The 15,301-nt window shown below is 45.8% G+C and overlaps 1 protein-coding gene across 5 annotated transcripts in view; it reads left to right on the forward strand.

Annotated features, from left to right (window-relative positions):
- Positions 1–239: 239 nt before the first annotated feature.
- The window catches only part of LOC115325441 (decapping and exoribonuclease protein-like), a 64,702-nt gene continuing 49,640 nt past the window's right edge, over positions 240–15,301 (forward strand). For all 5 annotated transcript variants that reach the window (XR_005716355.2, XM_029986152.4, XM_029986153.3 and 2 more), the window contains exon 1: positions 240–825. Coding sequence is in view for 4 of the 5 variants with exons in the window: in XM_029986152.4 (XP_029842012.1) it covers positions 506–825 (320 nt within the window). In the remaining variant the exon portion in view is untranslated. The remainder of the gene's footprint in view (positions 826–15,301) is intronic.

The following is a 15,301-nucleotide window of genomic DNA, read 5'->3' on the forward strand; positions in this document are numbered from 1 at the left end:
CACGTCTGTCATTTTTTTTATCTTTCTAATAATTCGCTGCTTCCGAGTTGACGTCTGAAAAAAATAGGCAAAAAACTTTGGTATAAACGACGTTCGTGTGCTCAATTTCAGGTATCTATGTTTGAAATTCGATTTTTTCTAGGCGTGTCAAATGTGAAAGTTTTTACGGCCGCACCCTGTATATATATATATATATATATATATAGAAAACATTTGTGATTTCGTTTTCTCCAGATATTGGGGAGTAACATATAAAGATATGAAGAAAAACAGAAATGTGAACCGGACGCGTGTTCTCTCTTATCTGAACACACCTTTCTATTTCCTCTCTCCCTCGCAAGCTCTGCTCGGTTAGACGAGATTCCGAAACTTTGCGATCCGCGGTAAATTCCGAAGGTCGGTCGGGTGCTCGTCCGCGTCAGTCCAGTACTCGTCCCCGCCAGTCGAGTTGCCGTTCTCTTTGTCAGGAAGGCGGTTTCCGTGGTCGATAGCGTACGGACAGGTAATGGCAGCGGCAGACAGTACCTTTGTGGGATCTCTACCCACGGACGCTGGCAAGAATGCCCAGAGTCTGCCCAGATACGCGGCGCCTCGCGAGATCGGCAGTTTCTCGGTCGTCGGAAAGAACCGAGAATACTTGGGCGACCGTTCCGAGCTCAAGTACCTGTGCATGCCCAAGGAGCCCGACGCGCTGAGCTGGGACCTGAACAGCGGAATGCCCGAGGCAGTGTGGGCGGACGCCGGGAAGCCCAGGAATCTGAATAGGCTCCTGAGGTGGATAACGGAAAACTGGCAATTGCTTGCTCCCCACCAAGGTTCCAAAAGGTAAGCGGTCTCACAAATTTCAGTTCGTAACTACGTCCCCCCCCCCCCCCCCTTAGAAAAGAAAGATGGAATGCTCATAGTCTACCTAGTATATACACCAAATTTCGCGACTGTCAGAGCTCTAGTAAATGCAATAAACATCTCACTAAGGTAGATCATTTTCATTCGGCGACCACGCAGCATTTCCCAAGTTAGTCACACCATGATGTTAACTTATTCATCATCGCTCAATCACTCAAAAATTCGTTATGGATAGCATTTCTAGACGTTGAAGTGACGTACGACAATGTTTGTCAGGAAAAAATATGGGTGCAACTGAGAGAGTAGGATTTGAATGCACGCTTGATTAGGCTTTTACAGCAGGTTTACACAAATAATATGGTAGTCATAACATGGGAAGCAGAAATAACAGAACCGGCCGAAATAAAAAAGGACTCGGGCAGGAATATTCCCTATCGCCTCTGCTTCTTACGGTATACCTGAGTAGAATGTAAAATAAATTACGTGAGTGCAATTCAGGTTTAAATGTGTCATATATGGAAGAGAGAAAAAAAGTAAACCAAGCTATACCAGGAGTGTTCTACGCAGACGACATTGTACTGTTAGCAGATAACCGGTTTAGGTTACAGGAGCTGATTAAGATCTGTGGAAAGGAAGGAGACTCTCGGGCCTGCAATTCAGTAGGGGCAAGTCGGGAATAGTGGTTTATAACGATGAAAAGAGGGAACCACTCAAAATGCAACAGGTTTTAAAATAACACATAAATACTAATAAATATCTAAAAGAATGGTTGTATGACGAAAAACAATACTTAGAAGAATAGGAAGAAAATATGCCAGAGATAGGGAAACAAAATGCAGCAATTATGAAGTATTGGACACTATGGAACTTACAAGAGGCATGAAGTTGTTGCGGTAATATGAAAAGGAGTCATTGTGGCATGATGGTCTTTTGTCAATGCCGCATGAAATCAGGTCCAGTCGAGTTTAGAGACCCGGCAGGGGAGCGTGGGAAGACTGGCACTGGGGGCGCATGGGAACACACCAAATGAAGGATTGCAGGGCGACAGGGACTATAGGCATCTTTTGGAGATTGGAGGCGATAGTTAATTTAAAATTTGTACAAAGGCTAGACACAATTGAGGATACACGGTGTGCTAGAAAGGTATATAAGCATTTATATATGAAAGGTATGAGCACTAGCCGAACAAACCGAACCCGACAACTGAAATTAAAATATCAACATTCACGCGCTGGGGAAGAGCAGACTGCCCCTGTGAAAAGGTAAATAAAAGGAGCCGAGAGAAAAATGTGGGAGGAAAGAATGCAGGGAAAATCAGCTTTAACTCTGTATAGGCGACGAAAGCAGGATATAGATAAAACATTGGTATGATAATTTAAGGGAAAGCTCGTTGTTATTTGAGGCTCGTTTTGGAGTATTGAGGACTAGGACACACAGGACAACGTATGGGGAAGTGATTATGCGGTGTGCCGTACGCTAAGGGGAAGACGAAACGTTAGAACATGTGGTGTTGAGGTGCACAGGGCTTGCCACCGCTCTCCCGGATGGTGCGACGGATTTAGCCGGCGCGCTGTGGTTCGCAGACGAGAATGGGAGTATGGATAAGTGCATTTTAATAACAAAAAGGAGATTAGAAGACTAATGTAATTTATCTCGGGAGAATTGAATGGCGTACAACGAACACAGACAGGCTGGATATAAGAAAATTGGGACTCCCTCCCGCGTTGCTCCAGCAGAAAATCTCAGCCATTTTGCCCGATGAACGGTTTGACAGGACAAAATTTGGCGACTCCCTCGCCAGGGCGAGTAGGCGGAGGTGACATCTTTAGTTTGTTTGCCCGATCCCCTGAAGGTCATCCTGGTGGTTTCCCACACCGCCTTGTGATAGTTACACAATTGCAGAGGGGAAGCGAATTGGCAGAGATTTCGACCTCCTCTCCTGTCGTCGCCGCTACGGAAAAACCTCTCCCCGCCCTTGGCGCGAGGCCAGGAAAGTCGAGCTTTCCCGTCGGTCGGCCGGCATCCCGCCAGTAACGAACCGACAAAAGGAGTCTTCCGCGTCGTCTGCTTGAAAGACTGGCTTTCAAATATTACTCGCGTTACGCGAAATCCCACTTTGGCAGTATCCGGTTGCTACGCGTTATGTTGGATGGTTTCGTAACTTCCACCGCGCTTAGCCACTTTACGGATTACCGAGATCTGGTGACGGTCGTCTGTGACATCCACGACGAAAACCACGACGGCTATTGAGGAGTTTTAGCGAACATAGGGGGCGCTCCGATCGATCCAACATGGCGGAAAAGGGGGCGATAGATTTGCGACGCCCGTAGACCGGTAGCGTTAAATGAAACAAAGCGTTCTTTGTTTGTTGCCGTGTGCGAGATGATCATCGCTTCAAGCAAGACATACCGTGATGCTAGAAATGAAGTGTTCAAGCCAGTCGAGGGCAAGAAATCTTACCATAGTCAAGATATTTGTGCAAGTGTTCGACGTGAGCTCTCTCACGCTGGTGTAGCTGTCATCAAGTTGAACTGAAGAAAGGTACATATCAACAATGTTCGAATGTTGAAACTATAGTTTCAACATTCGAACATACTGATAAGTTTAGGTTTAGATAAACTACGCCTCATATATGACGCGTAGTTTATCTAAACCTAAACTTATTGGTCTGTGGCTACAAACTTTTTTTTTTCACATTGCTTAGATGATGCAACCATTCAAGCCACGTATTAAACGGTGTTTCGAACACTTGGGTTGTTGTTCTGGTTAATTGCGCTAAAAAGCGGTTGGATGAAAAGTATGACAGCTGCAGCATACAAGGGATGATCCAGGTCTTTATCCTGCGTTCTTTGTATCGAAACATCGGTATCCTTGATGTTATATTGCGATGAGCTGGTCGCCAATCGCCCTGTTTTTACGCATAATGTAAACAAGCCCCGGACGCGCCAATCTCATTTCGATGTGCTTGTGCACCCCTACAAACCTCCTTTCGGCTATCGTGCGAAGCTTTATTGTAATAGCAATGGTCTCATCAGTTATTCGAGTCGTATATGACACGGTGATATCTGCTGTGTGTGATCTGCTGACAAACAAAAGTCTGTATTAAATGCCAGAAAAAGACCAAAGTAAAGTTTTTTAAACTTTTTTTTCTTTTTACAAAACAGGGCAAAGCTTCTAAACAAAAGCAACCTAAGCTGATATTTGAGTGTGCTCAAGAATGAATGGCAAAAGGTGCTTATGCTAAGTGGTAGATGTACACAGTTGATTTTCTTTTTGCCTCTGCATTGTAAATTGGAAGATATGCAGCAGAAGACACGTGTCGTTTTGAAAATGTCTTTTATTAAAGCAAAAATTGGTTTTCATACTCAAATACATACACTGAGTATTAGAAACATGGCAAATAGTATTAGTCTAAGGATCTTAGGCCTCTTTTCGATTTCATGTAGACCGGCATGAAGCTCCATTCTTCCTCCGACAAGTTCTCGGGTGAGACTGAAACGGGGCAAGTTTTTGGAAGACAATTTTTTTAGCGAGGCAGCCAAGTCGCGGTCGCAGAGCGGGATGCCGAAGTAACGCTCACCTGCTGCAGCTGTCATTACGTCATCTGAAACAGGCACCACTGTCCATGCACGTAGAACGCAGGATAAAGACCTCGACCGTCCCTTGCATGCTGTAGCTGTCATACTTTCGATCCAACCGCTCTTTAGCGCAATTAACTAGAACAACCGAAGAGTTCGCAACACCGTTTAATGCAAGGCCTGAATGGTTACATCATCTAAGTAACGTCAACAAAAATGTTTGTAGCCGCAGACCGAGAAATTTAGGTTTAGATAAAATACGTGTCCTAGTTTACTTCCAAACGCGCAAACATTGTTCATATGTACCTTTCTTGATGACAGCTGCAGCAGCGTGAGAGCGCCACGTCGTCGAACATTTGCACACAAATCTTGACCACGGTATGGCAAGATTTCTTGCTTGAAGTGAAGATCATCTCGCTACGACCACCCACCGCAGCGTTGCAGGCGTCAAAGGAGGGGCAACCCGTGTACTACGCAGTCAGTCGCCGTCACCCAACGCTGCTCGTTTGACATTCACGGCTTTCCGCCCAGGTTCTTCGTTAGCACTTGGCACCGAGTGTTATTTTCTGCGCTTGTGTGTGTGCTCAGTGGCTGGATATGGGCCTCATAGAGCAGTTCTTCGGGCTCAACAGCGTTCGCCGAAGAACTTCTGAAGAAAATGCCACCTAGTAAAAAAGCACGAAGAAAAACAATGCACCACCTTGGCTGACAATGCATGGGCGCGGAAATCAGGCCTTGCAGATTATACATCAAATGCAAACTATCTAAACAAAACAAAACAAAAAAATTGGGCTCAAATTGGCTTCTCTGGACTATACGCCTGGACACTAGTGCCTGTTATTATACATTGTATATTCACTGCTGTTGGTTGTGGCTTGAGACTGCCTTCCTGTAATGTTGCAGGGGGGTCGACTGAACCTTGAAACAAAACATATTTCAGCACATCTAGATGCGATGTTCCTTGAAGCCACATGGTCAGGGAAAAGATGTAGCATTACCTAATTTGCCAGCAGCCCACAAATGGTCACGATCAAAACTCAGCGAGTCAATGGTCAGTTTTCCACCACAATATTTATTGGCGTGCAATTCCCAATTTGGTCTATTAAAAACCTTGAGGCTGTAGCCTATACCAGACCTCTTCTGGATCTGCAAAACTTATGCTGTAGACATGCATCATCACATGAGCATGTTTCTTATCAATCGTAAACGTAAAACGCTAGTTATGCAACGAAATTCCCATATCAGCACATTTTTAGGAAACTGAATGCTCCCACCTGTTACACTTAGAGCTTTGGAGGTAAACGAATCCACAATACCACCAGTGGCATCGCGCCAAGCATTAGTGCCGCATGTGGCAGCAAAATATTTTGTCTTAACTAGGGAAGCAAACCTAAAAGATCCTGTTGATTAAATCACCTAGATACGAGAAAGATTATCAACAAAAAAGGTCACTCGAAAGGGAAGTTTTCTCGCTGAAGAAACATGACTTTTTATTGGGGGTTGCGCAATGTAAGGCCGACATTCACTCCGTGGTCGGTACAGAAGCATTCGCTTAGTAGTCGGTCGTGCGTGATAAAAACAACAACAAAAACAAAGGTTGATTAGAAATGCAATATATTCGCCTTGGCACGGAGTACTTACATTTAAAATAGTGTCAACATAAAGTGACTATGGCCCACCTTGCTAGCAGCAATCTTAAAATTTATCCCTGTAGTCGTCACACCCGTGCACCAACCGAAAGCGTTGCTGCAAGTCTCTCTGCCGTCAACTTTGAGTCGCTCTTGAGCCTGAAGAACTGTTCTATGAGGTCCATATCCAGCCACTGAGCACACACACAAGCATAGGAAATAACAGTCGGTTCCAAGTACAAACGAAAAACCCGGGGCGAAAAGCCCTGAATGCCAAACGAGCTTCGTCGGGCGACGGAAACTGACTGCGTAGTACACAGGTTGCGCTTCTTCGACGCCTGCATCGCTGCGGCGGGTGGTCGTAGCTAGTCGTAGCAGATCGTGTCACCTCCCTTGCTCGTACCGGAACACTAGAGCCGCGTAATATTCTTTCTGCCGAAGTTTATAAGCCTACGTTCGCGGCCGACGCACTTTACACAAAAGTCAACGTCCAGCAAATCTATCCCCTTCTTTCTCTTTCGGCAACCGGCCGCCAGGGCGGTGACACCATCGCTGAATCTCCTCAATAACAATTAACCACGTCGTACCTCCGTCCTCGGGTACGTGAGGGCATATTTCCACCCGCATTGCGCAACCGTGCTACAGCTATCGCTTGAGTATAGTTAGTAAAATGTATTTACTTTTGCCAAAAAACAAAAAAATCGCAGCTTGTTTTATTGGCTCGTTTCAACAACGTTCCAATAACGTTAGCTTTCCTGGATGCATGAAAGGATGAAGAGTTCTGCTGCAGTTCGGGCGGTAGCATGCGCTACCTAGTACGCAAAAGCTCGACTACGATAGACTTGTCTTGGCTAAAGGGTGCGACACCCTCACAGTTCCCATGATGCCTCGAAACGCTCACTTATGGCGCTTGCGTTTTCAGAAAGGTCCATTGGGAAATCATATTTTTATCACTTGCAGAAATTATTTTTGAAATCACACTAGGACTTGTTGAAATTGCGCGGCTATATTTGTTTACATAGCCGTCCCGGTGGCTTTTATCTGGAAATAACATATATAAAAAAGCATTGATCTGTGGCTCTGAGGCAAGGCGCTGGCCTACGGGTTTCCCATTTGGCGGGTTTAAATCCTGTCCGATGTGCCTAGAATAAGACGGAAGCCTGTTTCTGAAAAAGCGTCCTGCAATCGAGATTTCGGTTGCACTAAAAACGATCTCCACTTAATCAAGAAATTAAAGCGCTTCTTTTTCTTTCTTTGTTTGCTAGGGCGTGCCGGATGCCCCTCGTTGGTTTGACCGTAAGATCTGAATTTTGACTTCGCTTTACCTTACACCAGGGCGCCGCCAGCACTACAAGCCGATGAAACCAATCAATCACTGCGATTCAATTGAAATTAAAAGAAAAAAACACATTGCTGGTTACGTGCAACAATCAACAAAGAATGTTCTCATGTGGCCGCTCACGTTCGTAAGCGTTGTTCCCCCGTAACGCGACACCCAACGCACGAATTTATGCCTGACCTATAGCGCGAATTATTCTAGTGTTAATAACACATTAAGACGGCGCTACAACCTTCTAGAACAAAGCGATCGTCTTGAATGTGCTTTTCCGCCCGCTCCTGGTCTAGTAAACAGACAATCACGCATTCTTAAAGGTACGCTTGTAAACTCCCGGCTAAATTCATCGCCCCCAAATAACGAGTACACGCCCTGAATAAAATCACAATACTCTGTAAACAAATGCAACAAACGACTCGAGTAGGGCTAGCAACACACATTCGCAGTTTTCAATGAAAATTAAAGGAGATCTGACATGTGACTCGTCGAATGTCATCTATTTACTTGAGTGTAATGTCTGTAATATGCAATATGTGAGACTAACTGAAACATAATTTAGTATGCGCTTTAATAACCATAGACCTCACGTCAAAATTCCTTTCGAGACTACATTTTTTCTAAAAACCTCTAACCCCCAGTGCACTCATTCGATAAATTATCAGTAGCACTTCGAGAATCTGGATATAAATCAAATCACGAAAGCGAACACTTCGAATCCTATATAATATACCGTTCGCCGCAATTAAACAAAGAATAAATCAAAGTCCAGGAACGCTTGCATTGATTGAAGCATTATAAAACCAATAAACAACGGCAGATAATTTCTTATCGAAACATATTATTGAAAGTGGTACTGTGCTTGCAGCCGTAATTGGATCATGAAGCTTTTCTCTTTTATTTTCAGGTGTAATGTTTGCTTTTGTTTTCTGAAGTTATGTATATATAAATATTTTTCCCCCAGTAGAGTGCAATGTGCATGCCGGCTGTATACGACCGTTTGTCGAAAAACAATTCGTAGTAGGGCAACTCGTAGCAGGACTATTCATCACATAGGACAATTCGTCATAAGCCAGTTCGTCACTATGAGTATTCTTCAAACTATTAACAGACATTTCTTATTTTTGTAGCATTTCTCATGCTTATCGAGCATAGTTCTTCAAAGTGAGTACAATTACCAGCGGCCCGTTTCCTTGATTGAACTGTTTCTTTACTCATTTCACTTTTTTTTACTTTTATTATTTTCCTAATAGACATTGACTAATTATGTCTTGTCCACCACAATCTTGTGCCCTCTTTATTACTAATAAAAAAACACATTTGGCAGAGACACTTAAGGGTGCTTACGTGTGAGAATGCGAAAGCATGACGCACGCACTAGGCACAGCTTTAGTCAGGCGCGACTGTGGAGCCCCCGTGGCGTCGGGGAAATGTTCTCGTCTCCCACGTCGGAGGTCGGGTTCGATTATAATCGAATATATACGGCCCAGGCCCATATGTACGAAATTTTATCTTTAAAGACAATAGTTTACTTTGTTTACAGGAACCTCAATGAGAAATTGTTGACGTGTATCTACTCTTTTCGTTGTGTCGCCAGCAGTTGGGTTGGCTCCTTAGCAACGATGACGCCGTTGCTATGGAGGCGCATGATCTTTCGCAGCAAATCGGAATTTAGGCCCCGTTTTGCTCAGGGGAATTTAGGTGCCGTTTATTGCTGCTACAGACAACGATAACGCCGGCTTCAAGCTCAGATAACGCCGGATTGCTCCATAAACAATTTAATGCTTTCGCATAAAAAAAATGAAAGGCGTTTGCAAAGCTCTGTAATACGAAACTAGAGCGCAGCTCTTAAGGAGGAGGAGGGGAGGGTGCGGATGGGAGGGTAGGCCTCCCCTCCTCCTGCTTCTCTCGTCCTCCTCCTTTCCCCCTCCTCTCCTCCTGCCACTGAATTCGCTCATCGGTGACGTGACACGAAGTCGTGACGTCATTTTTTCCACTAAATATTGGGGGAAAATTTCCACGCTAAATTTAGCGAAAAAGTTCCCCGCTAACTTAAGCGGGCGAATGTCCCATAATGCAACGCATGCAATTACGCCTATGGCGACGCCGACGTTGCTCAACCCGGCAACGGGCGCCTGAGCTGCACTCTATAAACAAATAGGTGGCAAATGGCTAGGCAATTGTGGGGTGTTACGTGAAACGTTTTTGTCGCGCATGCGCAGTTTGTGACACGTACGTAGACGAGATACATTTTCTCCACATCGCGCACGCGCAGTCTCTGTCTGCGTCGTGCATGCGCAGTCTGCCTCCGCAGACACAGAGTGCGTTTGCGCAATTCATGCCACGGCACGTCACAAAAAACTCAAGACCTTAAGAAGATTTCGCGTTAAAAAAGGGAGCACTTATTCAAGTACGTTAAAAAAAAGTTTATGTATTCATGTCACTCTACCGAGGAGATATTTGTTCACAATGATGTATTCCTGGCACATCTCTCGACGATGTCCTGCTATCGCTCACGTCATAGCGATTGGGAATCGCCCGAAGTCGCATGTCGCATTCTCACTGCTTCCGCGACACCCTCGTGGAAATGACGCCGCTCGCTGCTTGACTGAGCTTCATTTCCGTCATAACTTGCTCCTTTTTTAGTGACTTCAGGAACGCCCAGAGGTCCGATAAAACACAACTGACGTTGATCTGCTAAATAATATTGGGGGCATTACGAAAACGAGATGAAAGATGTAGATTGCGCGTGCGCGATAAATAAGGCGAATAAAAAAGAACATTATCAACAATTACCTTCAGCCCGTAGTTCAATGCCTCCAGACTGTTGTCGTGCGTGGCATTCTACAAGCATCAAATCATGCATGGACCGCATTTTTGGGAGGGAACTGCGCAGAGGAGACCCCGTTTTGACAAGGTCAATCGAAGTAAACATTCTCAAAGTAGTCGGCGACTTGAATCACCTCATGAGGAAACACTTCCATGATATTCTGAAGATCTTTAGTAATGTCCCCAGCAGGCAAAACTTCCAAAGCTGGGAGCATTTGATCTGGAATAAAAGAAAATGTTGATGTACGATACCGAAACCGATAAGCAATACTTATTCAACCGAGAAGAAAAGTAAAGTCTGATTAAGCCAACAACTGACCCTGACTGCAAACCAAACGTCACGTCGGTGGAGTAACGCCCTTGAAAACTCAGCGCACAGAGCTGCCGATGCACGGACTGGACAAGGTGAAAAAAGCATCCATGAATTTGATGCCCAAAATGGTGTCAAAAGCGGCGTTTTTCTTTTTTATTTTCTTTGTTTATTTTAAGTCTGCGTAAAAGACCCGGAAAGCGCAGGGTTCAACCCTGTTTATGACGACTGTGAAGAACCTGGTAAGATGAAACTTTATTAGTAGAATTCGCACACTCATATGCAAGACTTTGAGATGACAGATAATTGGGACACCGCCTGTATATTGCCTCAGTTTTGTTGGAAATTAAACCGTACACCATATGCACGATGATCCCGTTCTTCAGCGCGTGTATGGTGTAAAGCTGATAAAACAGGGAGGCTACAACCTTGAACGTGCCATAACAAAACCAGGCGCTCGAACCGCAATACAGGGGCGGATCCAAAACTCCATTTCTTTTTTCTTTTTTTTTTTTTGGGGGGGGGCGGAAATTTGTAAGGATACTATTCTCCCATTCTGTTTTGTGCACCAGGGGGTCCACCAATGGAAAATTGCCCTCCGAGACGGGGGGAGGGGGGTCGACTTTGTTTGGAGGGGCGGCCGCCCCCGTCGCCCCCCCCCCCCCCCCCCCCCTTGGATCCGCCACTGCCCAAACATTAGAGGTTGCGTTGCGTTGGAAATACGATAATGCGGTTGCTGTCGCCCTCTCCACTGTCGTGCAGAAAAAACGGCTCTTCATGCCAGCTCACCTGTAGGCAAATGCGGCCTGTATACATCAACCCTGCAACGCGTAGTGTTTTCCGGGCGTACCGTGCACTCTGTTAGGAGCTTGATGTACTCTCGGTGGGGTGGTAGAGCAGAGACGAAAGTTGGTCTTTGCCTCTGCATTCGAACGGTTCGACGTAGCGTTGATGTAGAGAGCAGCTATGACGCAGTGCTGTCGGTGCGTTCAAGAGGATCTGTTGCACTGGGGCACATCCTCCCAATGAAAATTAAAATTGAAATTTTATCGAATTCAGTTTATCATCACGAATAACACGAAAAACGAAGTAAAAACACACCCGTTCTCACCTGCGGTCGCCTTCATTTTTCATCGAAACTTGGATCCTGTTGATGTCAGTTAATTTACAAACGGAAGCTTAGAAACATCAGTCGGTATTTTTGTTTTGTAGCTCTTCCTTCTCCGACATACTGGGTAGATACTTGTTTTTGTCCTTTAGCATTTCTACACCTCTTCCCGTCTGGACGACTTCGATGACGACTTCAAAGCATGACGTGCCAAACCAAACATTTATAGTAGTTTCCTGATTTATAAACGTGTCATTGGAAGCCATATTGTAAGATACCCAATACGTGAGACAACAGTGCTGAAGAAACTGAAGGATGCGGGACACAGGACACGACAGGGAACTTGAACAACAAAGGTGCCAAAGGGTAACTAAAATGTTTTTCAACTTAAAAGAAAACGAAAGACTAAACTTTCTAAACAGGGTACAACGGCATGATCGAGCGTTTGTTTTACAAAAAGATTCATCCCCTGAGCCATTCAAAATACTCTCAGAGGTGTGACATTCCTTGAAAAAAATCAACATGCTGGGAATATTTTTTATTGCTTATTCAGTCACCGAGAAATTCCGTCCGCTCAAAACGACCAGTATAAAAGACGGAAACGCAGAGCTCGGGTGTAGTGTTTGGGTTAGTGTGGCGTGCCGTTGTATTGATATTTGTGTGTGCTGTTTATGTGCTCAATGTATGTTCACCTGATGCTTGACTATGCGTAATGTCTGTATACGCGTAGTAGAGGATCCCTAAGCGCACTAGTCACTGATCTCTATTTTAGTAGGCTGGATCGCGGATCGGGAGCCCATCGGTGTCGCCACCGGCGGCCACTGCTTGACACCAGGCGATACACACAAGTCTATGGGAGAAACACACAAAAGTAAGCATATTGAATCATGTACGCAGTGCTCGGAGGCGAGTATTTTATGGTGCGCGCGATCCTTATGTCGGGTGTTTGGAGATCGCGTCGGTATTTGTCAAACGTCCGGTGCCGAATAAAAAAATCGAACGTCCCGGAGCACCTATGGCTGAGCTGGCAAGCTTGCTCTCGTAGTGGAGTAAACAAAGGAACTTGCCGTCAATAAGACCGTACTAGGGAAGCCCAGAAGTTGATGAATGACAAAGAAGTTCAATCTCGACAGTGACTTGCCGGGGTTGAGCGAATGCAGCGTAGGAAAGCCTTCGAGCTTGTCGTCTGCTAAACCCAACTCAACGAAACCGCCACCGACTCGGCGGTAACTCTAGGTAACTCTCGCCCCATTGAGCTGCACTACAGCGGAGTCACTCTCGACCACAAAATATTTATTTATAAGAACTGCGAGGGCTGTCAGTTTTAAAGGGGCGATGCAACGATTTTTGTATTTTGCGCAAATACCGCTCAGAACGGATCCCTGACGTTAATGACCTGTGAAATACCCGTTCGTTTTTCACCACACGCAATTGAAGTCGCAGAAAAAAAAAAAAAAAAAACGAGCAGACTTCACCCCCTCAGCTCGCAGGCAAAACAAGCACCACGTGATCTGGAGCCGATTATATGCCGCCAATGTTGATCATAGCTATGCGCTGGGATTGGCAAGGCACAGTACACATGCTGAGTTCCAGACATTGTTATGGTTTGGCTGTTGACGTCATTGCAGCAATTGGACAGGGGACACTACCCTAATGCTTCTCGAGCTATCGATTATCACGAGCCCAAATCGAGTGTCCACGCCATGCTCGGGTCCAATCTATGAGCCGCATTCAAATATCGTCACTGGGCGGTACTGCTACCGCCCAGCTACATCATCAGGTTTAGCGAAGGAGAGATTGAATGAAAACACTCGGTTTTGTCCTCAAAATTACAGCGAAACAAAGGAGTTTCTTAGCCAGTGGTGTTGCGTGCGAGTATCCTTGAGTCCCACTAGTGCCAGTGAGCTCGTGTAAAGTGAAAAACATTCCAATTGAATATCGTTGCACCGGCCCTTTAATTTTTGTACGCAAGCTATTTGACGGGCTTATCGAAAAGCATCCAAAGAGTTTCAGTGCCGACAACAGCTTAGAAACAGGGGAAAACGTCACGTTTTCTCGTTCTTCCCATATAGTCCCATGCATTGGCTGGTGTCAGTCAATGGCCGCCGGTGGCGACACTCGGCCGCTGCTGTTGAGGCCGCGGTCTGCGATCCAGCCTACTACCATAGAGATCAGTGGCACTAGTGGCCTGAGGAAATCAAATTCTAGACGTAGAACATGAATTGGGCGGTACCTAGCGCCACCTAGCCTAGCTTCTTGCAATTACTCTGCATGACCCTGCCATCTGGTGGCTAGCGATTTAACCTTCTTTCACGCTACGCGATAAACAGCGGCTTCGAGTTTGTTCTTTCGAGAGCGGCTTTTGGTTTCGCGGATTGAGTTTTCCATTCTCCGTGATGTGCGGTTGACGAAGGAATTGAGTTTCGAGGAACACCAAAGGTAAGACGCAAAGTGCGCGAAGGAACTGGGTATCGGTTGTCTCCGTTTAACATCGCAGTGCTGTCGACGAGAAGACTGAGTAACTGCTTTCGAAACGCAAGTTTCTGTACCTGTGGGAGGAATCTAACTTCGTAAATAAACACAGTTCGCGGAAAGCTCGTGTTACGCTTTTATTTGCTGCTCCTCTCGTCCCGTACAAGAGACGTAGCATCCTCGTCAAGCCTTATTGGGCTCAATTTGCTCGATTCGGGGCCGCCATATTGAGGTGCAAGCGACGGGGGAACTTTGCTCCCCTGCTTCAGGGACGAAAGTTTCTCCCTTTCTAAAGGAACATAGGTTACAAGACCGTTCCTTCCCTAAAGGAGGACTATTCATACCCTTTTTTCTAAGAGTAGTTCCATGGCGGCGATGGAGCCCCAACGTACGGAGAGCAGCGGGGAGGTTCCTCGTGCAAAGGAGTGATGGAATGTTTCAGGTTGCGAGCTTCTCTTAGTGAAAAGACGGTGAGAGTGCAGGCGAGCTGGTGGTAGCTAATCATGTCGTATTACACCTGAGACTGCGGTGGTTGACAAGTTGTTCAATAGTGTTTAGTTACGCATACTCGTACAGGTGCCAGATAGGGGTATGTCGAGGGAGACCAGTCATGCCCCGAATGTCATCCCTATTGATGATTTCAATAGTCTTCCACTGAGATGCAGTGAGACGCTGGAACTGAGCTTGGTATATCAATCGAGGTTGAAGGACGCATTTAACCAGACGTTGAGCTACCTCAGTCCCCGCTCCGCCACATCGTTTCGAGACGCGTCGGATGAGGTGTGTTGTAGATGCCGCCGTCTTGCGTGCCGCTTGAAGCCACTGTTTGGCTGAGCCGAACTGGTGGATGAGGAGTCCCAAGATCTTGGTTTGTGTAACCATCGGAAGCTGTGTCGACCCTATTCTGAGGGGCATGGGAGTCAATGGCAGTTTCTTCCGGGCAGCGTTGTGGCACACATGAAGGAATTGCGATTTCTCGGGAGACACCGTTAGGCCAAAGGTCTTTGTATGGCAGTCTAGTTTATTCAGCCCGGCCTATCAGGCATTTCGTTGCACCTCTAGGGATGGGTGAACTGACCACATTGTGACATCATCAGCGTAAATTAGAAAAAGACGAAGGTGTTCTATATCAGCGAGAGCCCAGGCCAGGGGAAGGAATGCAATGTTGAAATACGAGTGGTGCAAGTACTGGGCCTT

This window comes from Ixodes scapularis, unplaced genomic scaffold, assembly GCF_016920785.2.
Source record: "Ixodes scapularis isolate PalLabHiFi unplaced genomic scaffold, ASM1692078v2 PGA_scaffold2__306_contigs__length_199485367, whole genome shotgun sequence".
NCBI classification, from domain to species: Eukaryota; Metazoa; Arthropoda; class Arachnida; order Ixodida; family Ixodidae; genus Ixodes; species Ixodes scapularis.